The sequence below is a fragment of the Solanum verrucosum genome, unplaced genomic scaffold (genome assembly GCF_900185275.1).
Source record: "Solanum verrucosum unplaced genomic scaffold, falcon-dt-bn FXZP01000252.1, whole genome shotgun sequence".
Taxonomy (NCBI): domain Eukaryota; kingdom Viridiplantae; phylum Streptophyta; class Magnoliopsida; order Solanales; family Solanaceae; genus Solanum; species Solanum verrucosum.
Genome location: NW_026019988.1, coordinates 6,101,162 through 6,126,432, shown reverse-complemented (window position 1 = coordinate 6,126,432; position 25,271 = coordinate 6,101,162). Strand labels below are relative to the sequence as shown.

The window sequence follows — 25,271 nt, the reverse complement described above, 5'->3', positions numbered from 1 at the left end:
GAGTGATACCTTTCTCCTTGACTATGAATGGCAAGTCTGATACATGAAGAGGATTTGGAGTGCTTTCTTGGATGATAAATGTCAAAGAGGTTTGTATCAGATGCATTTTGTATGGAAAGATCACGGAGTAAATCATGAACCCTACATTGATTAACTTTTTTCCAAAACGTATCCACCACTTGAACCAAGCTTCATCTTATCAGCTCATTCAAGAAGCCTCCACCGACATCCTCCATTCTTTCTTCTCCATTTGGTACGACACCCTCGGCCATCCACAACCTTATTATGTTGTCAGCCCTGAGCAATTGATCTTCTGGAAAAATACCAAAGTAGAGAAAACACTGCTTGAGCGCAGTTGACAAATCGTTGTAACTTAATGATAGAATGCAGGAGATTTCAATAGATTTATCTTTCATAATGTTCTTCCAAAGGTGATCTTTCACCTCTTGACATTTGTCCAGCCCCACTCTATGCGAAAGTAGTCCACTCAATACAACAATTGCAAGTGGTAAGCCTCTACACTTTTCCACCATATCCTTAGCTAGACTTTCCATTGCTGGAACTATTGCTCGAACATCCAGTAGTTTCCTACAAAAGAGATCCCAACTTTCTTCTTGGCTTAGGAAACAAAGTTTATGGACAAAATCTCTGTTGTCTGCTCTTTCAGCGACATCCTCTTTACGCGTTGTAATAATAACTCTGCTGCCGTTCTTGCTTTCTGAGAATGCTCTTTTCAAACTGTCACGCCCCGAGCCTACACCCTGGGCGGGACCGGCACTCGGAGACCATTGCTAGCCCCAAGCGAACCCTTGGCCTGACTTTCTTAACTCAGCGGAAACCTAACTCAACAGAATAACTCAATGCAATGGAAGGTCATAAGACAACTTAAATGATACAAATCTGGCCAAAAAGGCAACTCGAGTCTCAAAATAGAATATTTACATATATACATAGATGAGAGACTCAAAACTAACTGACTGACTGTCTATGAAGCCTCTAAAATACTGAGATGGATGTTGGGACAGACCCCACAACATCCTAATAAAACAAAACTTAAGAACACAAATAATGTCACGCCCCGAGCCTACACCCTGGGCGGAACCGGCACCCGGAGACCATTTCTGGCCCCAAGCGAACCCTTGGCCTGGCTTTCTTAACTCAGCGGAAACCTCAACAGAATAACTCAATGCAATGCAATATTACAAAACAACTTAACTTATAAAATATGGCCATAAAGGCAACTCGAATCTCAAAATAGAATATTTACATATATATATAGATGAGAGACTCAAAACTAACTGACTGACTGTCTGTCTATGAAGCCTCTAAAATACTGAGATGGATGTTGGGACAGACCCCGCAACATCCTAATAAAACAAAAACTAAGAACACAAAATAATTGAGTCCTTCGGAATGCAAGGAGGCTCACCACTGACTCTGGAGTGCTCAGCTGGATCAACGACGTGCAGGATGCTGATCCGGGGTACCTGAATCTGCATCATCAAACGATGCAGGCCAACTGGCATCAGTACATGGAATGTACGAGTATGCAAGCTGGAAAACTAAGCAACAGAGGCTAGAAGGAAATCTGGAAGAAACTGAATAGCTTACCTGGCTCAACTCAACTCAACCTGACTGACTTCTTTCAATATAAGGCAATTTAAAACAAGTGCGATATAAAGAAAGACTGTTTAAAACATGCTATAAACTCTGTGTGTATACAAAGATACAATAAGCCTGAAATGTATATAGAAATACAATGAACTGATGTATATAAAAATACAATAATCTCTGTGTATGAAAAATACAATAACTGCTGTGGGAGTTTCTCTAACCGACAACCATCACATAAGAGCTATAGTGATGATACATCGATCGACCTCACGCTGCCAGAGCATCTTATACCCGGCCAAAGGTATAAGACCTGAACTGCCTAATGGATCCACTAGTCTAATCTGAAAAGGATTCATCTAAAAAGTATGATCCTTTTCTACCCATGGTGGCTAACATGGTTCTATGGGGGCTGTGGGTTCTTTGAACGCTCCCCCAATTCGGTGCTCGATACTACTCCCAAAAATGTACTGACTCTTATGTTTTTAAAACATATTTCTTCCTGCTGATATGAGATAATTACTCAAAAACTAGCCCGAAGGCTTTTTGGAAATCTCAGTTTCCAACCTTGTTTAAATGTAAAAACATTTCTTTAAAACTTCTTTGGGAATACATAGTTCCCTAATAACTTTGAGAAAAGAACTCAACTTTAAACTCTTTACTTTACTTGAACTCTTGGCTTGATGTGAAACTCTTAACTTAACATGAAACTCTTAACTTTTGACTTGACTTGAAACTCAATACTTAACTTGGAACTTGAGCCTTAGAATGAAGTTAAAACGCTCAATGAAGACTCTTGGAAAACCTTAAAGACTTGCTTTGACTTACTTACTTCTAAGCTTGACTTCACTTGACTTGGAAACTAACTTCACTTGAATTGGAAACTAACTTCACTTGACTTGGAAACTAACTTCACTTGACTTGTAGTTTTACTTGACTTTTGGAAGTACCTTGGAGTGTTGGAAACAACTAGGAAACATAGGTATAATACCTAGGAACATGTATAAAAAAAGAAATGGTGAATGAAAGGGAAGGATTGGTGTCCTTGGCACTAGGAGAGGTGCAACAGCCCAGCCCCTTTTTCCCCAAAAATCCGACTTTTTCCCCTTGTTTCTTTCCAATTCTAAACCCTCTCAACCTCAAGGTTTCAGCAGCAACACTTAGAATCATAAAGACCCTTATTATACAATAGATTCAACTCAAAAATCACAGCCAGAAATCTGTACTAAATCAGCAAGAACTTCAACACAACACCACTACAACTTCAACAACCAATAAATCTTCTCTTGGAATTAAAAACGAGTTGGTGTGTGGGGGTATGAACCAACCAACACTAAGGATCATAAAATCCCTCAATATACAATAGGTCACAACTCAAATACACAGCCCAATCCTGTCCCACAACCAACAATAACTTCAACAACACAACTAACAACATCAACAACAACTAACAACTTCAACAACAAATCCAATCTCTTCTCAAATCATAAAAACGAGCTTGGTATGTGGGGGGAAAGGATAAACCCACACTAAAGACTCACATACCTTGATAGGGATCACCCCCGACGAAAATCCACAATGATCTTGACCAATCTTGTTGATCTCCTCTTTCTTCTCTTCTTCTTCTCCTTCTTCTCTTCTTCTTCTCTTGAACCCTAACTCTTTCTCTTTCAAAATGGGACAGAATGATCCAAATATCAGCCTAATACAACAATATAAGCTCAAAAGAAATGATTTGTGAAAAGACCAAAACGCCCTTAAATTTCCGGAACGGAATCCCTGCCAACTGCCCAACTTTCAAAGATCATAACTCGCTCATACGAACTCGGAATTGAGCAAACTCAGTGGAGTTGGAAAGATCGTTCCACAAGCTTCGAAACCATAACTGGAAATACTCCTAACTCATCCTGAGCTAGGAGTTATGACTGCTCAAAGTTGGCCAAAAACTCACTGATTTCCACACTTAGCCAAATTTCCAAATTTTTGAACTTAGCCAAATTTTCCAGATTCTGGACTGCCAAATTTCCAGATTTTAAATTTTTTTCAAAAAAAAGACTATTTACAAATTTCAAGCTTCTTCATATTCATTTTTAAATTGTCGGATGTTACAAATAACCGAGTCCTCCGGAAAGCAAGGAGGCTCACCACTGACTCTGGAGTGCTCAACTGGATCAATGGTGTGCTGGATGTTGATCCTGGGTACCTGCGTCTGCATCGTCAAAAGATGCAGGTCAACTGGCATCAGTACATGGAATGTACGAGTATGCGAGTTGGACCGCTAAACAACAACTTAAGGTGGTATAAACTCCCTATGGCATCAGGTATAACACCACCATATTTAATATGCAAGTACAATAAATATATATGTCGAAACACCATTGCTGGAACCATTGCTCGAACATCAAGTAGTTTCCTACAAAAGAGATCCCAACTTTCTTCTTGGCTTAGGAAACAAAGTTTATGGACAAAATCTCTGTTGTCTGCTCTTTCAGCGACATCCTCTTTACGCGTTGTAATAATAACTCTGTTGCCATTCTTGCTATCTGAGAATGCTCTTTTCAAACTTTCCCATGCTTCTCTATGCCAAACATCATCAACCACTACAAGGTATTTGCATTATGTTAATAGCTAGCGAATGTGATTTTCTAGATTTATTTCTGCCATCTTTTCCAACAAATCTAGAGTTTCCTTGGCGCAACCTTGGATGGATTTTATGATAGTCTTAAGAAGATCCATTGTGTTGTACTCTTGTGAAACACATATCTAAGCGCGTGTAGGGAAGCTAGAGATTATATTAGGACTTGTGTAGAGGTTTCTGGCAAGAGTGGTCTTGCCCAATCCACCCATCCCATGAATGGAGAGGGCGTTTCGACGAGGCTCTGCTTTGAGAAGTTCAGCTAGCAATGATTCTACAACATCCTCAAGTCCAACAAAAATGTAATCCTGGTCATCCACATATGAGGTAGTTCTCCTCAGTGTTGTAACCTGATTACTTGTTCCTTCTCCTGAATTAGTACTATTGATATTTGTAATACCATAAGTCTCTCGTTTGCGAGAGATATCCATGATTCGTTGCTTGAGTAATTGAATCTCATTGGCGACATTGTAGAATTACTTCTCCTTCGTACATATGCAAGCGCAAGCCTTGGGACGACCCATGAAGAGAAGCTCGAGTATAGCAATGGTTCACGCAATGTGATCTGAATGCCATCATATGTCCACAAAGCTAAATCTGCTTCGCCTTTCAAACCTAGGAAGAACCGAAACATCCATGCTCTTCACATCCCAACTCGTTCCACGTGCTTTTACTTCCTGCTTTTGCCATTGTCCTAACTTATAAAATCGAATCAAACCGCAAATCGAGTCAAACTAAAAAAGACCCGACTAATGGTTTGGTTTGACTTTGATGTAATTTCTAAATATTACTTATATGTTTTCACAATTTTATCTTTTAACATATTTTTTCAAGTTTTTTTAAACTTAGAATTTTGAATGGTCCAATAAAGGTTATAGTTCATAGATATTAATAACTCTAATAAAGCTCAATTCGAAATCAAATCAATACTATGCTAACAAAATAAATTAATTCAACACTAAGAATGACAATAATATTGAATATTTATTCTTTAGTTTTGTATTGGTTTAGACATTTAAAATACATAATCTAATATTTTTTTAAAATATTTAATCATGTAACTAATACTTATTAGATTTATTTTAGCATGATTTAGTACTTTTAAATTATGATCATTTTCATTATGACTTTGCAATATTTATTTTATATGATGATTTCATTATTATTTTTTATTGAATATTATAGTGTCATCACTCATCTCATATTTTGTGTTATTTTCTTAAGAAACACCTTAGATAGTTGTATTTGGTTGGATTAAAGAAATATTTGGAGCACAAATTAATTATATATTTGTATGCACACTTTATCGGAAAAACCCAAAAACCTGAAAAAATACGAGATTTATTAGTTTGGTTTGATTTAAAAATTCGACACAATGATTTGGTTTGGTATTTGAAAAACCTGAGCCAACACGAGGTTGAAAAACTCGAATAAAAACCCGACTTTTATTAGTTTGGTTTGATTTATAAATTTAAAATTTTTACACTAATGATTTGGTTTGATATTTGAAAAACCCGAATCAACCCGGCCATGTACACCCCTATATTTCACCATTGAATGTATGATCCAATAATTTAGACTATGGAAATTCACTTCCCACAAAACAATTTAAGTACCCCACGATTAAAGTTGTAATTAGGAATGTGGTTAGCACTCTAATTCTCGAAATTGAACTCATAGATATATGTATGTATAGGTGAAAAGATACAAGTACCCCTACACTAAGACCAAAATCCCAAAGACACTTTAACTAAAATAAGGTCCTATTACCCTCCTGAACCCATATTTTTGTAATTTTGTGCACCTTTTTGGCTTATGTGGGATCCAAATATCTCCCACGCGCCTCAATTGCGTGGAGTCGCGGAGTGTGCCACGTAAGACAGAAGGTGTTAAAAATTACAAAAAACATAAGTTCAGGGGGGTAATAGGACCTTAGTTTAGTTAAGGTATGTCTCTGGGATATCGGTCATAGTTTAGGGGGGGCACTTGTGCCTCATCCCAATATAATTTCTATTACTTTTGTGTTACAAATAATTGAGTTTAGTTCTTTAATGTCCTTTTTCTTTAAATAGGGGTGTGTTTGGTAGGAAGGAAAACATTTTCCGAAAATGTTTTCCAATTTTCTCATGTTTGGTTGGGTTAAAAGTTTTGGCAAATGTTTTTCAAATCAACTCATTTTTCTCAAATTTAAGGAAAATGATTTCCCTTCAAAAATTAAGGAAAACATTTTCCAAAACTCTCCTCCAACTTCAAATTACAAAATTTTTTGTTGAAACAACCAATTATTTTTGTTGAAAAAATAAATTTAAAACTTATTTTTTAAAATTCATTTTTTTATTTTTATCACCCCACCATCACCCCCTACCCCCCCCCGCCAGCCCATACCAAACCCCCATCCCAAAAAAATATTATAGTTTGTTTTAAAAAATATTTCCAATATCAAATTCTTATTTTTTACTCCACCCCACCCCTACCCTTGACCCCCCCCCCCACAAGCCCCCACCCCTCAAGAAAAAAGAATTTTAAGTTTATTTTTAAAAAATAATTTCAACTTCAATTTTTTTAACCCCTAACCTCCCACCACCACCAGCCCCCTCCCCCCCCCCCCCCAAAAAAAAATATAATTTAGAGTTTGTTTTTAAAAAATATTTTCATTTCAAATTTTTATTTTTTCATTCCCCCTCCCTCCCCCCCCCCCCCCCCCTTTTGAAAGTATGACAGGTCAAGTATAAGGTGTTCACCCCTACAATTTAGTTGTCCATTAATGATGCCTAAACATGTTGATCATTATTAAAAAAAAAAAAACTCATCAAATCAATAGCGAAATAATTGTTATATAACATGCCACAAAATCTCATATAGCCAAATTTAATATTCTATTAAGGGTAGACATAAGAGAATCGTTAAGAAATTATATCACTATTCAAAGCAATCTAAATATATATTATAAAAATACTATTTGCTTCTACATAAAAATAAAACTATGACATACTTCGAAAATAAATAATAAGTTAAAAGAAAAAAGTAAAAAGAGAAATTTGCTAGTCATTCAACATACCTCGTCATGTGGGAAGAAAACTTTGTAGTCATTTGATTGGATCTTTGCAATTCTCATGAATTTATAGGCGTAATTTTTAGTTGCTCTCGTGACTTTTCATTACCTCACACCTCTCTATTATTAGTAACTGTTGGTTTTCATTTTATAGCTTTTAATTATTTTAATTACCACATTATTATTATCACTAACATTTAACTCTTATTTTTAATTCAATTGTTACAATTTCCCTGCAGGAAGATGTAAGAAAAGTCTAAAAGTTTTGGAAAAACGTATAACTTAAGAATTGAGCATTTAATTCCAATAAATAATCTTTTTATACTTCCATAAATATATTTAATTTTAATAAGAAAAATATTATAAAAATTCAAATAAAAAGGTGAAAAAATTGAATAATAAAGTTGATTAATAATTAATTAAATGATGATCACATAATGAGGTATAAATAAAGAGAGAAAAATAACGGTTATGTATCAATGAAGAAGACAATCAATTCTCTATAATTACTATAATTAACTAAAGGAATAATATAAATAAATCATCATTAATTTAATGTACTATTTATATATATATATATTGATTGAATAATTTGGATTTCTAATCATTTAGAATTATTGGGTTTTAAAATTAACAATTTATATGTATTATATAGGATTTAGATCAAAGTTACTGAATTCAGCTGAATTCATAACTGAAAAAACTAGTTTCACCCTTGCTTCAGGTACTCTATAGTGATTATTGTGCATTCGGTTCTACAATTTGATTTTTTTTGTTATTTAGTTTCGATCATTTGATTTTCATTTTTCAAATGTGATGGCTCAACGTGATTATTGTTCTCTTCATCCTAATTTATATGAAAGTATAAATTATAGTTTGACTCTAAAAGGAAATCATGACACTAAAAGTGAACGGAGGGAGTAGTATATATTATCTTCCTTTTTTTATATTTTATTTTAAAGTTGCTATAAAAACTCGTTCATGGGTTATGTAGGGATGGTTAAATTTCGAATCCAAAGTTAAAAAACATCACTTTTTTCCTTCAAAATACACAAAGGGTCGTCCAATTTTTAGTTTAATCAAAAGGGACACTTCACTAGAGAAGGAGCGAGATATGTTTGTGTTATAACTATCGTTAACGGCATAAAAAATTGATCATCTCGCTGATTTATGAGCGATTCAGTTTCAAAATAAGACCTAAAAAGAAAGTCTTACATATGCACCATAATATTGGGCTTATGGGCAAAAGTGGGCTAGTCAAATTTGAGCTAAATTTATCCACATAAGAAGGAAAAAAGGCCCAAAACCCAACATTGTTGTTGACTTGTTGTTAGGGGTGGGCGTTCGGTTCTTCGGTTCGGTTTAATCAAATTTCGGTTCGGTATTCGGTTTTAGAAAAGTGTGCACCATATTTCAAACCAAACTAGATCGGTTCGGTTCGGTTTAGTTCGGTGTTTTAAAATCGGTTTTTCGGTGTCAACAAAAATAAAGAGAGTATATAATAAAGTAACAATTGTTATTCACTTCACACTTCAAACTTCAAAGTAACAACTAACCGTCTAACAATAAAAGGTAAGAACATCAATTTGTTGTTCTCACTTCAAAGTAACAACATAAAATGATAAAAAAAAGAGTAGAAAGTAGAAACACCAAGTTGCTGCTCAAACTTGAATTAAATTGAGTTTTGTTTAGTTTAGACTTTAGGTCTTTAGGGTTTACTATTTTGCTATTAAGATTTTTGCTATTTAAGTTTAGGATCCCACTTATCGATCCCGGCCCAGAAAAGTGACCGACCAGGGCAGGGCCCTATTGATAAATGAAAGAAAGGGTTTATGAGCCCTAGCCCTGTAAGCCCACACCTGTGTAGAGTAGATCGTTCAACACCTGCGGCACAAACCCATTTTGAACCTATTGGTCCTAGTATCATAGGCGACCGAACGGCCGCCCCCTAATTACTAGACCAACCTGCTATAATAATTCCATAAACACCTAGCGAAGATATGGCAAACAAATAAAGTAGTCCTATGTTCGGATCTGACAATACCATACCATAATCAGCGGTAGATAGCCTGGTTCCTATAGGTCGTGGTCAACGAGAACTTATAATCGGGGACCGACAAACTGGAAAAACTGCTATTGCTATCGATACCATATTAAACCAAAAGCAACTGAACTCAAGGGCCACCTCTGAGAGTGAGACATTGTATTGTGTCTATGTAGCGATTGGACAGAAACGCTCAACTGTGGCACAATTAGTTCAAATTCTTTCAGAAGCGAATGCTTTGGAATATTCTATTCTTGTAGCAGCCATCGCTTTGGATCCTGCTCCTCTACAATTTTTGGCCCCATATTCTGGGTGTTCCATGGGGGAATATTTCCGCGATAATGGAATGCACGCATTAATAATCTATGATGATCTTAGTAAACAGGCGGTAGCATATCGACAAATGTTATTATTGTTACGCCGACCACCAGGTCGTGAGGCTTTCTCGGATTGGTACACTTTCTTTTCTAAAAACCCTTCTCTCATAGGTCGTTACATTTCAGGCCATTTACGATCATTTAAAGGGCCTTATATTATAAAGTCTAAAGAAAGTCAAGATTGTTCTTGCGGAGAAAAGCCTACTTACTTGCTCTTGCTGCTTTAAATTTAAGAGCAAGTCGGTCTAGCTTCTTACTCTTTCACCTTTCAAAGAAGTCGAAATAGAAAGGGGTAGGAAAGAGCTTGAACGACCGATTTCACAAGAGGTCGTACCCATTGTCATGCTTCTCAACGAGATTCCAAGGCGCTTCACCGGGAAGAAAGATTTCCCAAAATGCGATTTTCAACCTCTTTTCATAGAATCGTTTGTTATAGGAATCGGGTGTTCGATCCTTACTCTTATTAAGACTCCACTATTTCATTCATTCATTCATTCTCGGTGCAAAACCCTCCAGCTAGGGAACTCTTCATCGAATAGAACCCTTCTTTCTGTAATTCTATTTGGTTCCCTTTCTTACTTGATTGAGACTGAGAGTCAGGGCATCAGAGGTCTTAGGAATCCCATCCCTAACGAGCTAGAAGTGGAACAAGCGCTCTTAGCCTTTTGCTTGAGAGTAGGACTTGTCTTGTCTTTGACTTCAACCCGTTGCTTGACTGCTCGACTTGGCTATTGAAGAAGCTATTTGCCTTTAGGCACCAGGAGTAGGCAAAAAAAGACGGGCTTTCCTCCAACTGGCACGATTGAAATAGACGGTTAGGAAGGTATAAATATAAAAATCGAAATGGGCCAAGTAAAGTTAAAAATTAAGTAATATAATAAATACTTTTAAATTTATTTAATAAAACTTCGATTCTTCGGTGCACCGTAGTTTCGGGACCCTTACACCGAACTCCGAACCGAAGAACCGAAAAAAAACGACACCGAACCGAAACACCGAAGAACCGAATTTTTTCGGTTTGGTTCGATTTTTCGGTTTTTCGGTATTTATGCCCACCCCTACTTGTTGTAATGTTTTGTTGAGGTAAAATTTCAAATTGAGATACTGTGATTTTTTATGTTTGTCGAAGTTGCAAGAATTTTCCAGTTTATGTCAAGAAGATTCAGTACCCCTCACTACTAGTTATCGAATTTAGTTAGACAAAGAGGAACTGAGAAAAATTGTAGCAAATCATTCATCAATTCACACTCGTATTTTTTTCTTACCATTTTCATGAGTTAACAATGATGAAAAGTTGTGGGAGAGACAATAATATTAAACAGCTATGAAAAAAGGCATATGATTTGGGTAAGATATTTCTTCTTTGTTTTTTTATTTTCTATTCTTTTCCCTCAAACGAAGGAGTTTCTTCCTAATTTTTCTAAAACAATGGGTATCAACGTAGTCCATTGAATTATTAGTTTTGATATTAAATTCACTATTCAAAAATAGATTTTCACTTTTACTTATAATATGATAACATAGTCATGATAATAAATATTTTTTAATAGATATGTACGTAAAAATGAACGGAGAAAGTAAAGTGTTGGTGGCAAGAAATTTAAATCAAATGGAAGACTAGAGTGAATATAGCATGAACATATATTTTTGTCTTCCTTTTTCATGGACTATGTATTGTTCCATATTATTTTTCTTTATGTCACAAGATACACACTCCTTACTAGCTATATAAAAATAGATAAGAAAATTGTGATTGATCATTAAATGATCTTATATCATATTAATGATTCTATAAATAATACTTTACATTTTATTCATCCATTGTTTTTTATTATTGAAAATTTTAAATATTTAATATTATGATACAACTTCTATAAGATACTAATACTTTCATTAGACATCAACTATATGATATGTATGCGGCAAAAAAAAGGAGAAGACTACAACTCCACAAAGATAAGGTAGAAACTTAACGAAATGAAATATTTTTCACCATAGGTGATGTTATTCATATATTAAAATTAAATTATTCTACTGAAGTATATATAATCATCATTCATGATAACAACCAAGTACACCTTTTTTGTAAAATTACCTCTCTATGATAGTCTTACTCAAATATTAATAGAGTAATAATATTTTGTAAAAGATATGTTACATATAAAGATAAAATATTGAAATACTTATGGTAATCCTTATTAGTGTCATGCACATACTAAAGTACAAGTATGATTATTTAAGACAAAATTTGTACTTAAATGGTGTACATCATTTATATATGTTTATAACCTCAAGAGGAAAGGGTATTGGTGACATTTTTTTAATGAATATATTTTTTCTATTTTGTTGGTTAGATTTGTTTACAAAATTGAGTGAAGTAATAAATAATATTATTAAAGAAATATCACTTTCTCCCATATTTAAACTTTGAATGTATTTTGAAATGTTTTAATGATAACTATAAACACAAATGTTGATACCCTATTCTCACTCACTCTTCTACTATGGTAGAAATAGAATGTATATATCTTTTTTTACTTTTGTGTTGCAAATAATTGAGTTTAGTTCTTTATTGTCCTTTTGTTTAAATAGTTGAATTATGAGCAATTTTCTCTTTGGTTTTATCTTTTTTCTCGTTGACTTATGTGCGATTTGCTCACTATTTCTTTTTTCAAAAATCGCTACATACTAAGCAAGTTTGAAAGTTTTTTTTTTTGTTATTCTCGCTATACACTGAGCAAGTTCTCAACTTCTTTTATTATATGCCCTCATAGTAACCCCGTCATTAATTGAAGTAGGATAAATATTTTCTAATGAAGAAAAATCATTATTAGGAAAAGAACGTGCTTTAAAAAAAAGAGAAATAATAAATTTAATTGGAAAAAGACAGTTTTGACTTATTAAGTAACAATAACAACATTTATAGATCAAACTATTGAAGACAATGATATTTTTGGATCAAACTATCAACTAAGGATATTTTTATTCATTTTACAAGATTTAAGAATATTATAAACCCTTTTTCCGTTAATTAAATCATCACAAAATCCAAAAAAAAAAAAGTTGTTTTCCAACACATGTTTCCACACACTAAGAAAAGCCAAAAACAGAAAGAAATTAAACATTGAAAAACGAAAACATAAGAAAAAACAGCAAACTTGATTGATGGTTGGAGAAGGCAAGTTGATGAAGTGAGAGCTTTCTTCTCTGTTGATTTAACACAAATATTATTTATATTTATATAAAAGAGGAACAAAAAAAATACTACTAAATTGTGGACAAGAGAGTATTTTTAATTTCATTTTTTTAACATATAAATAAAGCATCTTTCTTAAATGTGGATAAGCAAGAGAACATACAGTAGACGAATTATGTTCAAACCAATTACAAAGCTTAAAACAATAATAAGAAATGAAACACTAAAACCACTCAATTAATAACCAATGTGCTTGGCAGAAATGCCATGCCCCCATTAATACCTCTACGATTATGAAGACATCATATATATATATATGCTTGAAATGCTTCACCTCGTATAATTCCTCTTCAACAGCTCCACGACTTTCATTCTCTCAGGAATCTCCTTTAAATTTGGACAGTCATGGATACCAAGACCTTTAATCAGAGGCATGGCACTTGTGCCTAAATCCCATCTTTCTATGTTCTCAAGATCATAAAGACTAAGGAACTCTAGTTGACTGAAACTGTTATCACTGCACATTATTTCTTTTCCTTCATAAGCTCTTCTCAATTGGAGATCCCTTAGGTTTGGCAACATTCCCAAAATAGGCATCGGATCTTCCGTCAGTTTTGAGATCTCAAGAAGCATCATTGTGATGGAATTTGGAAACAGAGGTAGTTTCTCTATTCTCCCATATAACTTCAATTTCTGGAGCTTTTCACAACAATTAACAAATTCAAGGGATGGGAATAATTCAATATCATAATCTTGACAAGACAATCTGAGAGTGCTAAGGTTTTTCAAGCTGCTAATGTTGTTTAGGGAGTAAGATTCGTATATATTAGTCATCTCTAATTCTCGAAGATTGACTAAATCAACTGGGTCAACATCTTTCCACTGATCACAACCAACACCTTTAAGAACTTGAAGACTAGTGAGTCTGCTTATATGTGCCAGAGGATTTGCATACGGAGCAACTAAATGTCTTAGATTTATTAGGTCAGCTGTCTCGCGGGGTAGTCGCCATAAGTACCCATGGTCATTGACAAGAAGTGTCTGTAGATTCTTGAGGTTGCCAATGGAAGAGGGAAGGTCACCCATACCTCTCAAGCTTAACAACTTGAGGTGGTACAAACTCCCTATGGCATCAGGTATAGCACCGCCACCATTAAAATGCAAGTACAACACATATATATGTCGAAACACATCTATATGTTGGAACACATTATGAAAATACACATCGAAGAACATAATTGACCTCAACTTCAAATTAGAAAGATCAAGTGAGTGATACCTTTCTCCTTGACTATGAATGGCAAGTCTGATACATGAAGTGGATTTGGAGTGCTTTCTCGGATGATTAATGTCAAAGAGGTTTGTGTCGGATGCCTTTTGTATGGCAAGATCACGGAGTAAATCATGAACCCTACATTGAGTAACTTTTTCCCAAAACGTATTCACCACTTGAACCAAGCTTCGTCTTATCAGCTCATTCAAGAAGCCTTCAGCGACATCCTCCATTCTTTCTTCTCCATTTGGTACGAAACCCTCAGCCATCCACAACCTTATTATGTTTTCAGCCTCAAGCACTTTATCTTCTGGAAAAATACCAAAGTACAGAAAACACTGCTTGAGCACAGTTGACAAATCGTTGTAGCTTAATGATAGAATGCAGGAGATTTCAATAAATTTATCTTCAATAATGTTCTTCCAAAGTTGATCTTTCACTTCTTGCCATTTGTCCACCTCCCTTCTATGCGAAAGTAGTCCACTCAATACAACAATTGCAAGAGGTAAGCCTCTACACTTTTCCACCATATCCTTAGCTAGACTTTCCATTGCTGGAACCATTGCTCGAACATCAACTAGTTTCCTACAAAAAAGATCCCAACTTTCTTCTTGGCTTAGGAAACGAAGTTTATGGACAAAACCTCTGTTGTCTGCTCTTTCAGCGACATCCTCTTTGCGCGTGGTAATAATAACTCTGCTGCCATTCTTGCTATCCGGGAATGCTCTTTTCAAACTTTCCCATGCTTCTCTCTGCCATACATCATCAACCACCACAAGGTATTTGCGTTCTGTTAATAGATTACGAAGGTGATTTTCTAGATCTATTTCTGCCATCTTTTCCAACAAATCTAGAGTTTCCTTGGCGCAACCTTGGATGGATTTTATGATAGTCTTAAGAAGATCCATTGTGTTGTACTCTTGAGAAACACATATCCAAGCGCGTGTAGAGAAGCTAGAGGCTATATTAGGATTTTTGTAGAGGTTTCTTGCAAGAGTGGTCTTGCCTAATCCGCCCATTCCATAAATGGAGACGACGCTTCGACGAGGCTCTGCTTTGAGAAGTTCAGATAGCAATGTTTGTACAACATCCTGAAGTCCAACATGACCATGTGGTTTCCGAATAAAAGAATTACGATTAGACAACCATTATCAAAAAGGAAAAAGAAGTATTAAAGCTTTTTGAAATTTCCCACTAAAGCGAAAGGTACCTTTTTTTTGGAATATGTCACTGCTCGTTGATTCTCGCTACCTAATGCGGCGATTAAATATGATGATTCATGATTGTTGTGGTAATGGTTGTTAGTGGTATTAAATATCTAGTAATTCTGTTTTATCCCGCAACCTACTTTTCGTGTAGTTCCTCTTTCAAATTATTGATGTGTGACAGTATGTAAATAATGGGTAACAATACGATCTAGTTATATCTAATATAGTTAAACAAAGAGAACTGGAAAATATGAGTAATTTAGCACACAGTAACTTAAAAAGGCTAAAATCCCCAAGTGCTTGATTACAAGAGATGAATGAAAACAAGAAGGAATTTCAACAGGTTCCTGTTTTCCACTATAATGGCATGTGTTCTCTTCTCCCTCTTGTTTTTATTTGTTTCTCCTTCATATGGGATTCTTTTTCCTTTTTTGTCTAATCCGTTTTCAATCCGCTCATATTCAATTCAACCTGCCCATTTTAAGTCATCGTACAAGACCTTGTACACTAGAAATGTTCACAAGAAAATTGACTCAGCTGCCTCTTTTAGTCGGATACTTATGAAGGTTGCATTGTCTCCTCTGATGGATATTTTTCCCTTGCTTCTTGACCTTCAAGCTTCGATGAGTTAGCGATGGCCTCTGATATAGCCTTTGGTAGCCAAAATCCAGGTCTTTCGATAGAGGCTGCACGATCAAGTACCAATGGCTCACGCAATGTGATCTGAATGCCATCATATGTCCACAACACTAAATCTGCTTCGCCTTTCAAACCTAGGGAGAACCATCCTAAGCCAGCAACCACAACATCCATGCTCTTGACATCCCAGCTCGTTCCACGTGCTTTTACTTCCCTCTCTTTCCATTGTCCCAACTCAGAAACTCGCTCCATGGAAATGGGAGGCTGAAGATCAACAAATAAAAACAGAACAATTAGCATAGCTCTGTGTTCTTTCCAATTGTTTTCCTTTACACTTGAGTAAATTGAACCCATCTTAGAGGCATCGATGGTACGCAAATATTATATAGCATCTAAAGATTTGAATGGTGAAAGGTCGGAGCAGAAGATGATGAAAAGGAGCACCAGAGAGCATTGAACAAACACAACTCGTTAGATATGCTCAACAATGCGAGTTGTTAAGCTTCCTGGAGCAAATTTCCCTTTGGATATTAACTTGGAAAACATACTGTTTCAATATTCAATTTAGCAAAATTGTGCATTTTTTCCGAATACTGTTTAGTCCGTTATGTTGCAGTATTTCATCCTTTCCCACCTTTTTCTTGATGTGGCTTTAGGAAGTAATGTTGTGCCCACTTGGACAGAAGAGATCACGCATATGAATAGACAGGTTACGAAAGATCCATAGGGAACTCCCAATGCAGGAGAAAATGGTTGGTATAGTCCCAGCCCTAATCAATGTTATCAAAAGCCAAAAGTGCAAAAAAACTCTAACACGTAATAGAAAAAGGCACAGATGATGACACGGACGCGCACATTAAGTGAGGTGAAGCGCTCAGCACGTTTTGAGCCTTGCTTCAGGGCTTAAGCGCGCCTTTGACAACTCTGACCCACAGATTAAGTGATTCACCTGGTTTTGGCTCTTTGGTCAACCAGCGGGCATCAGAACCTATAACTCAACCATAACTGAAGAACTACTGTCCCCTATGTAAACTTTTGACTGAGACTTATTTCTAACATCCCCTCAAGCGAATAATGCATTAAGCCTCATATGGCAAAGGTTTTTTTTTTTGCCTCTATAGATGCCCATTAAAAAAATGGTTGTAGACAGATAGAAGCGTGCTTGGTGAGAGCTGATTATTAGCTGCAAAGAAATGGATGAATTTATATAGAAGATGTCCATTAATAACATCTTAGGAAAATAGTCTTTCTTTGGTTCTTGGTCGATCAAGAGTAAAGGATTTGTTTACACATACGGCTCTATGACATCCGCTATCAGGCTAACTTGCATCTTGCAACATGTTCTTAGTTGTTAACTTGTTTTTGCATCTACAACTTCTCTTTAGCAAACAATACTATCTCACCTTTCATTGTACTTCTCTCAAATCTATATATTGATCTTCAACAAAAAACATACTGATGTAGTTCGAGTGGAATTGGCTATAAAGTAGGAAATATTATTGAATCAGAAATACTACGAGAATGGAGTATTACCTGCAATCTCACTCCAGCATGGTTGTTCTTGAGCTCATCGGCATTTTCTGTCTTCCCTAGATGAAGAGATACACTAGGCGATGCCCAGACAGTGACGTAGATTGTTTCAACTGAGGCTTGAACTAGATCCAGTCTAACTAAGCCCCCTATATGTACAGTCTGCCCATGCTGCAAGAAAATCGGGAAAAATACATTTAGAGTTGAAAAGTTTTTTTAATCTCAGGCAAAAAGTTTGTTGCAGTCATATATATCTTTAACTGCAATATAAACGTAAAAAGACGAATAAAAGGAGCTATCTGAATCCCAAACAATTTGATTAGGGGTCAGTTTACAAATATTTAAGGTCATTTCATCAAATTTCTCTCCATTTCGAAGTCCACAGCCCTAGCAGTGGCTTCATCAATATTACCTACCAAATAGAAGGCCTGAACCTATTTCTAGAGCAAAGAATCTATAGAACTTCATGTAGAAAGACTATATATGTACAACTATTTCCAAAATTGGTATATCGGGAAAGAAAGAAAAAGGGTACAAATTTCAAGTTAGAGACACTGCATCACAGGATTCTTCAAAGTAAAGTGAAGTAACCCTTCAGTTAAGAGGAAACTACAAACTACTCTCTCCCTTATCATCTCCAGGTTATTCTGGTGGTGGAACCAGATTACTAAGTTTCACCCATTTGTTTCAAGACTCAAGAGGCAAGTATCAAACACAACAATGCTATTGGTAAAGGGCAGCTCGGTGCACTAAGCTCCCACTATACACGGGGTTCGGGGAAGGGACGGACCACAAGGGTCTGTCGTTTGCCGCCTTACCCTACATTTTTGCAAGAGGCTATTTCCACAACTCGAACCCATGACCTCCTAGTCACATGTCAACAACTTTACCAGTTACGTCAAAGCTCCCCTTCTATTGGTGACACGTAACGAAATACTGAACTGACACTTTTTACACTGGACTCTTTACTCTAGATATTAAAAAACTCAGTAGACAAGTAAGAAATTTAGAAGAGGAGGAAAAGATGTTCTCCAGTGGAAAAGGAAAAACAAATATATCAGTCCTTTGCAGGCCAAAGAATGGAATTTCCAAAATGCTTTTCCTTTCTTTGACAAATCAGTTAAAATCTTTGAATATAACAAATTAAAAATTACATAAATTGTGTGAGAACATGCATTATTCACCAATCACAACGCACAAGCAAGTCCAGAAAACATATGAATAGTAAATTTTATTTGCTGAACTTTTATATCATAATGTGCAGTAATGCTGATAAATGTTAGTCAACTGGTAAATTTGGATATTTATGCACCAGCGCTAAGTTTCCCATTTCTTAGATTGCAATTTCAAATCAAACAAGGGTCCTCATGGGATTACCTGCAATACACTTGTACAGATATTTAAATGTATTCATAAAGTTCAAATTATTAATTTATGGTCACTAATGGTAAAGTTCAAATAAGTAGCTTATCAAAATATAGATCATATTATGGACTGTAAAACAAACGATAAAGTAAATAAGAGAGACTAGCTTGCCTTAATCCTATAAGTTCGAGGTTGTAGCTCCTTTCGTATCTCAACCATTTTCTGCTCCTCCCTATTTAACCGCATGGAATAAGATATATATCATCATATATTATTATAAGCATGAACCTCTTAACCCCAAAGTTGATTTACCATTTTACCCCTGCAGTATTATTTAAATATTAATTTATTTAAAATATTAGTTAAATATTAATTTATTATAAAGTAAATTTATAATAAATTTAATTTGCTGTCAGCCCTAATTTAATTTGCAGAAACGTATACCTCCTGTTCCACTTCCCTCACGATCGCTGTAACAGTTGTATAGTTGCTGCTCAACCTTCCCTTCTGCAACGCTCAAGTTCCATTACATAAATTATCCGTTCTTCCAAAACTTTTCAGATACTTTACTCATCTGTATAAATGTCTCCAACAACATGTTATTGTCCATTAAAGCTTTGTTTCTCTTTTCTGTGCTTGAATGAAATACATCATTATCAGGTAAATATTGTTCCTACTCTGTTTTTGTTGCATGATAGTTACGGCCAAATGTCAACAGAACTGTGATCATGAACGGAGGGCAGGACAATCAAAGAGTCCAGTGCACATTCTGATCGTAAGGATGATAACCCTTAGACTGGTCCAATTCCATGTATTGTTTTCCATCACCATGCTGAGCCATCCCAAGCTCGCACATCATCAATAGTTTCTTGGGCACTAATGCCACGAAATCTTCTATGCTGTGTCATTATCTGTGCACTGTTGTTGTTTTGTCGTTTCAGTCAAAGTATGCATAGTGCTCAAGTTGAGAGTTTTATCCGGGATGATATGAACAACCTGTGATGGAAAACATATATTGGAGTTTATGCAGTCTTTAGTTCCTTTTTATCTTCTCGACTGTTTTTTTTTAAATTTTAATCATTCACTTCTGTTAAATGTTGTTTTGTGGTTTTTAAACACTGCAGGTGTTTTACTTTGCTGTAGGGGACAATAGGTGAGGCGACTTTCTTAAGGTTAATCTACTTTCCTGACCTTGACGCTTTGCTTTTGCTCTGTTTTGCTGCTAATTGAAAATATATGTACACCCTTAGTTTCCTTGCACATTGCGAACAGTTTTACTTGATAGCTTTTAGATGGTCTTATATGAACTCGCACATTACATTCACTTTTACTTGATAGCTTTTAGTTTCTGGCAGGCAGAAATTATCATTCTCCTAGAGTAACCAATTCAACGCAATGGCAACCGGAGACTAAGAAATTATCTTTATTTAAAAGTCCAACTAACTATGACATGACCACCTTAACTTGACCGTGACAAAGCAGCCAACAGAGTGTTATTTTGAATAAATTAATAGACCAATTACCCATGCCACTTTACTCTAAATAATTTCTGGCAATAATTTACTCATTGGCCGTGGTGTAATTTAGTAATCAACTTCATCCAAAATTGTTCCATTGCATTAATTCTTAAATAATCTCTTATTGCATAGTTCTTTGAGTAGATATATTTTATCAAGGACCGTCATAAATGGATTCACATCCAATGTAAAAACAACATATTTATGGGCTCTGAATTGACATTTGATAGATGATATTGGTCCATGTAATGTGCACTAACAAATAAGATAGCCGATAATAGGTAACCAAACTGAGTTTTATCCCGGCCGTGACACGTCCTATCGTAGAAAGTTTTATCCAGGATGATATGAACAACCCGTGATGGAAAACATATATTGGAGTTTATGCAGTCTTCAGTTCCTTTTTATCTTCTCAATTGTTCTTTTTTTTACTTTAAATCATTAACTTCTGTTAAATGTTGTTTTGTGGTTTTAAACACTACAGGTGTTTTACTTTGCTGTAGGGGACAAGAGGCGAGAGCGTTTTCTTAAGGTTAATCTACTTTCCTAACCTTGACGCTTTGCTTCTGCTCTGTTTTGATGCTAATCGAAAATATATTTACATCCTTAGTTTCCTCGCACATTGCGATCAGTTTTACTTGATAGCTTTTAGACAGTCTTATATGACCGCTTTGCTGTCTTTTTTTCCCTTACTTTTTCTAAGAAATATTGCTTGGATACGTTTAGCAAAGTGTGATCATCTAAACTCAAACATGAAAAACTTACTTCTTTTCTACTGACTAAATTGATTAGTTTCCTAACTATTGTTGTCCATAAGAACCTTACTGATAAAAAAAATGATGCTTTTTAAATATCATATTACTGGAAATTAGACATTAAAACACTTCATACGCTAAAAATTCAAATTCATCAATGAGTTAGCTGTAACCATTTGGAACAGTTAAGACTTCAGGTCATGTCTTTGCCTTGATCGTGCCCAATCAAAGTTAACTAAAATTCTGCAATAACAGAGGTAATATAGCAATGGAATGAAACAGACATAGCAGAGTTACTTAGAGGCTCGTCCAAAGGTGCAGCGTAGTGATCAATGAAGTGGGATAAAGTCAAGAGACACCAAAATTCCTAACAGAGTCAGAAAGATCACTCAATTAAAGTATTGATTGCACTTATCAATTGTTTCTTAGAGGCTCTTCCAAAGGTGTAGCGTAGTAAGCAATGAGGTGTGATAAAGTCAAGGGACACCAAAATTCCTAAGAGAGTCAGAAAGAGCAAGTCATTATATGCATGGCATGTTCTCTTCGAGTCTAGAAAAAATCCTATTTCAAGAAGAAAATGATCAGATTATTTTAGCACAACAATTCTATACCTTACATTAGGAAAGTTTTACAATGATTCCAACTGCTGAAGCAATTGGAAAAAATCCTATACCTCCCAAACATTTAGCTTCCTCGGAAATTTAATTGCCAACCTGAGTTTGAGTGAAAATCAGCAACAAAGACTCCTTTATTAACAGAACAATTAAACTATATAGGGAATTTAGCCTTCAGGCATTCTTAGTAACCCATAATTCTGTCCAAAAAATAGAAACATACAGAATTCGAAGAAGATATTATTTTCACACAACAAATCTATACCTTACATTAAGAAATACATAATCTCCAAATCTCTAATTAAATAAACTGCTATTAGCTATACTGCTGTAGTAGAAAAATATAGCATTCACGTCCAGTTAAGTTGTTACAAAATAAAGCTATTGCCATAATATGCCAATAGATTGTCCACCAAGGACTCTTCCGCTTTGAGGTCGAAACGTTTGAAATACTTTCGTTATATGCCAATAGATTGTCCACCAAGGACTCTTCCGTTTTGAGGCCGATACGTTTGCAATACTTCCGTTATAATAATTTGTTACATTTTTATTCATTTCCTTCTATTTGAAATTACGTTTATTATCTCTTCATGTTCTACTACTTTTAACAGGTTTCTTCCTTTCGGCAACACCAAAATTGGTAACATTTCTCCACCTTGGATTAACTTGCTTCAATTAATGTGATATTTATACTATTGTTAGTTGTAGTTGCTCGGTTTTAAAATTAAAAAAGAAGAATTAGTTTATGCTTGGTGAATATTATATTCTGAAGCATCTTTATTGTTAGACCAAAAGAACACTAATTATAGAAAAATAAATAGCATCTACGTCACAAATATATATTGTAGTAGTACATCCTAGCTACTACAACAATACAATGACAAGTCTGGAAGAGCTCGAGAACCAGTGCCTACCAATTAGTAAGTTGAAGAAATATGCAACAGAATGGGTGATTAAAGTCTTAGTCATTCGACGGAGTTTAACAAAAGAGTATAAAAATGCAAATGGTGAGGGTATTCATTGGCAACTGATATTAGTCGACGAAGAGGTAACTCTATTTTAACACGAGATATGAAAAAACGATATATGGATGCAATGGCTTTGGTGCAACATTTTGGAAGGCCAGATCTGTTTATAACAATGACGTGTAATCCTGACTGGATAGAAATCCAACAAGAACTGCGCCCCGGACAGACTCCTCAAGATAGACCTGACTTGGTGACAAGAGTATTCAGAGCTAAGTTGCAAGATATAAAAGACCAAATTTTTAAGAAAGAAATATTTGGAATTGTTGTTGCTCATGTATTCGTGGTAGATTTCCAAAAACGGGGACTACCACACGTACACCTCCTTCTCATATTAAAAGAAGGGCACAAGATCAAATCAGGAGATCAGTAATCTCAGCAGAGATTCGAAATAAATGTGAGTATCCTATCTTGCATAAATTGGTGCTCAGACATGTGATGCATGGTCCATGTGGAAACAAACGTCCAACAAACACATGCATGCAAAATGGACAGTGTAAATATCATTATCCTAGGCCATACAACAACAAATCAATCCAAGCAAAGGATGGATATCCAATTTACAAAAGAAGAATGGATGGAAGAATAGAGACTGTTCGTGGAATGAATATGACTAATCAATGGGTGGTACCTTATAGCCCTTATCTGCTTACAAGATACAATTGTCACATTAATGTTGAGGTCTGCTCAGGAGTCAAAGCAATAAAGTATCTATACAAGTATATATATAAAGGTCATGATCGGTGTGCCGTTTATGTTCTATCTGATGATGGTGAAAATGTTATTGATAAAATACAAACATTCCAAGATGCGCAGTGGGTCTCACCGCCTGAAGCACTATGGAGAATATATGAATTCAACTTGACTGAAATGCAACCTGCAGTCATCAACCTTCAACTACATCTTCCAGGAAAACATTCAGGTACACATATTAATGCATAATAATAAACACTTTCTTTTATGAATAATTATAATAGTCAAAATTCAAAAACTAACTCTAAACAAGCTCACAGTGTTTTACTGGAAAAACCAAAATTTACAAAATGTCATTGCCTGGAATGGTGTCAAGCAGACAATGTTGACCGAGTATTTCAGAATGTGCTCAATTGACACTGAAGCACAAGCATACCTTTATAGAGAATTCCCAAAGTATTATGTTTGGAATTCAAAGATAAAGACTTGGACAAAAAGAAAAACAAGATCTGTAATTGGTCGCATTGCAATTGGTAAGCCAAATGTAGTAAACTATAACTTCATACACATCGATAATTGTTAAACTTATTAATTAGTACATATTGATTATATTGTACAGCTAATCCTCGAGAAGGGGAAAGGTATTATGAGCGGTTATTACTAAACCATGTAAGAGGACCATTGTCATTCAATGACTTACTCACGGTCAACGGCAAACAATGTCAGACCTTCAAAGAAGCAGCCAAAGAAAGAGGGTTACTCGAGTCCGACAACAACATATCAGAATGTTTAAGTGAGGCTGTTGTCTTCAAAATGCCATTAGCTCTCCGAAGTTTGTTTGCTACAATTTTGGTTCATTGTAACCCAACGGATATTAGAAAACTTTGGGATACTTATTATGAGGATATGTCTGAGGATTTCAACAGGCTATATGGCAACTCACACAATACTATATTATAGTCTACCCTAAATAGTATTAATAATTGTTTGCAAAGTATGGGCAAGAGCATAGCCATATATGACATTCCTCAAATAGATCAAGATTTGCTCGAAGTTAGTCCATCAGAAAGTAGAGAAATAAATGAAGAAATGTCTGTGCAGATACCTACAGAAGATTTTGAGGCACAATCACAATTAAATCCAGAACAACATCATGCTTTTACAAAAATAATGCAAACAATCGATGCTGGAACAATTGGAATATTCTTTGTGGATGGACCTGGGGAACTGGGAAAACATACCTATACCGTGCATTGCTTGCCAATGTTAGATCAAGAGGTATGATAGGTTTGGCAACAGCAACCAGTGGCGTAGCAGCTTCAAACTTACCAGGAGGACGTACATCACACTCGAGGTTTGAGATCCCCCTTCAAACAAATGAATCAACTATGACAAACATGTCAAAGCAAAGTGGTGCTGCCAAATTGATTAGAAAAGCAAAAATGATTATATGGGATGAAGCACCAATGGCCAAACGACAAACAATAGAAACAGTCGACAGGAGCTTCAGAGACATAATGGACATCGATAAACCATTTGGTGTAAAAGTCATGGTTTTTGGAGGAGATTTTCGGCAGGTACTGTTACCAGTAGTTCCAAAATCAACTAGAGCGGAAATTGTAAATGCAAGCTTGGTAAAATCATATCTCTGGCCTTTGATGGAGAAGATTCAATTTACAAGAACTATGAGAGCAAGAACAGATCCAACATTCAGTGAGTTCTTACTTCGCGTGGGTA

At 35.4% G+C, this 25,271-nt stretch overlaps 1 protein-coding gene, 1 long non-coding RNA gene and 1 pseudogene across 2 annotated transcripts in view; 1 reads left to right on the top strand and 2 right to left on the bottom strand.

The window, feature by feature from the left end:
- Positions 1–619: 619 nt before the first annotated feature.
- Positions 620–4,677, bottom strand: LOC125818663 (disease resistance protein RPP13-like; annotated as a pseudogene).
- LOC125818670 (uncharacterized) overlaps positions 4,481–25,271 on the top strand; it is a 52,647-nt gene continuing 31,856 nt past the window's right edge. The window contains exon 1 of the long non-coding RNA XR_007442409.1: positions 4,481–4,573. This is a non-coding gene — a long non-coding RNA (uncharacterized LOC125818670). The remainder of the gene's footprint in view (positions 4,574–25,271) is intronic.
- LOC125818665 (GTP-binding protein BRASSINAZOLE INSENSITIVE PALE GREEN 2, chloroplastic-like) lies at positions 15,609–19,173 on the bottom strand. The gene is made up of 3 exons (XM_049498178.1): positions 19,102–19,173; positions 17,569–17,736; positions 15,609–16,299 (listed from the first exon to the last, which is right to left on the bottom strand). The coding sequence occupies exons 1-3, from the start codon at positions 19,147–19,149 to the stop codon at positions 15,955–15,957; spliced, it is 561 nt and encodes a 186-aa protein (XP_049354135.1). The 5' UTR covers positions 19,150–19,173; the 3' UTR covers positions 15,609–15,954.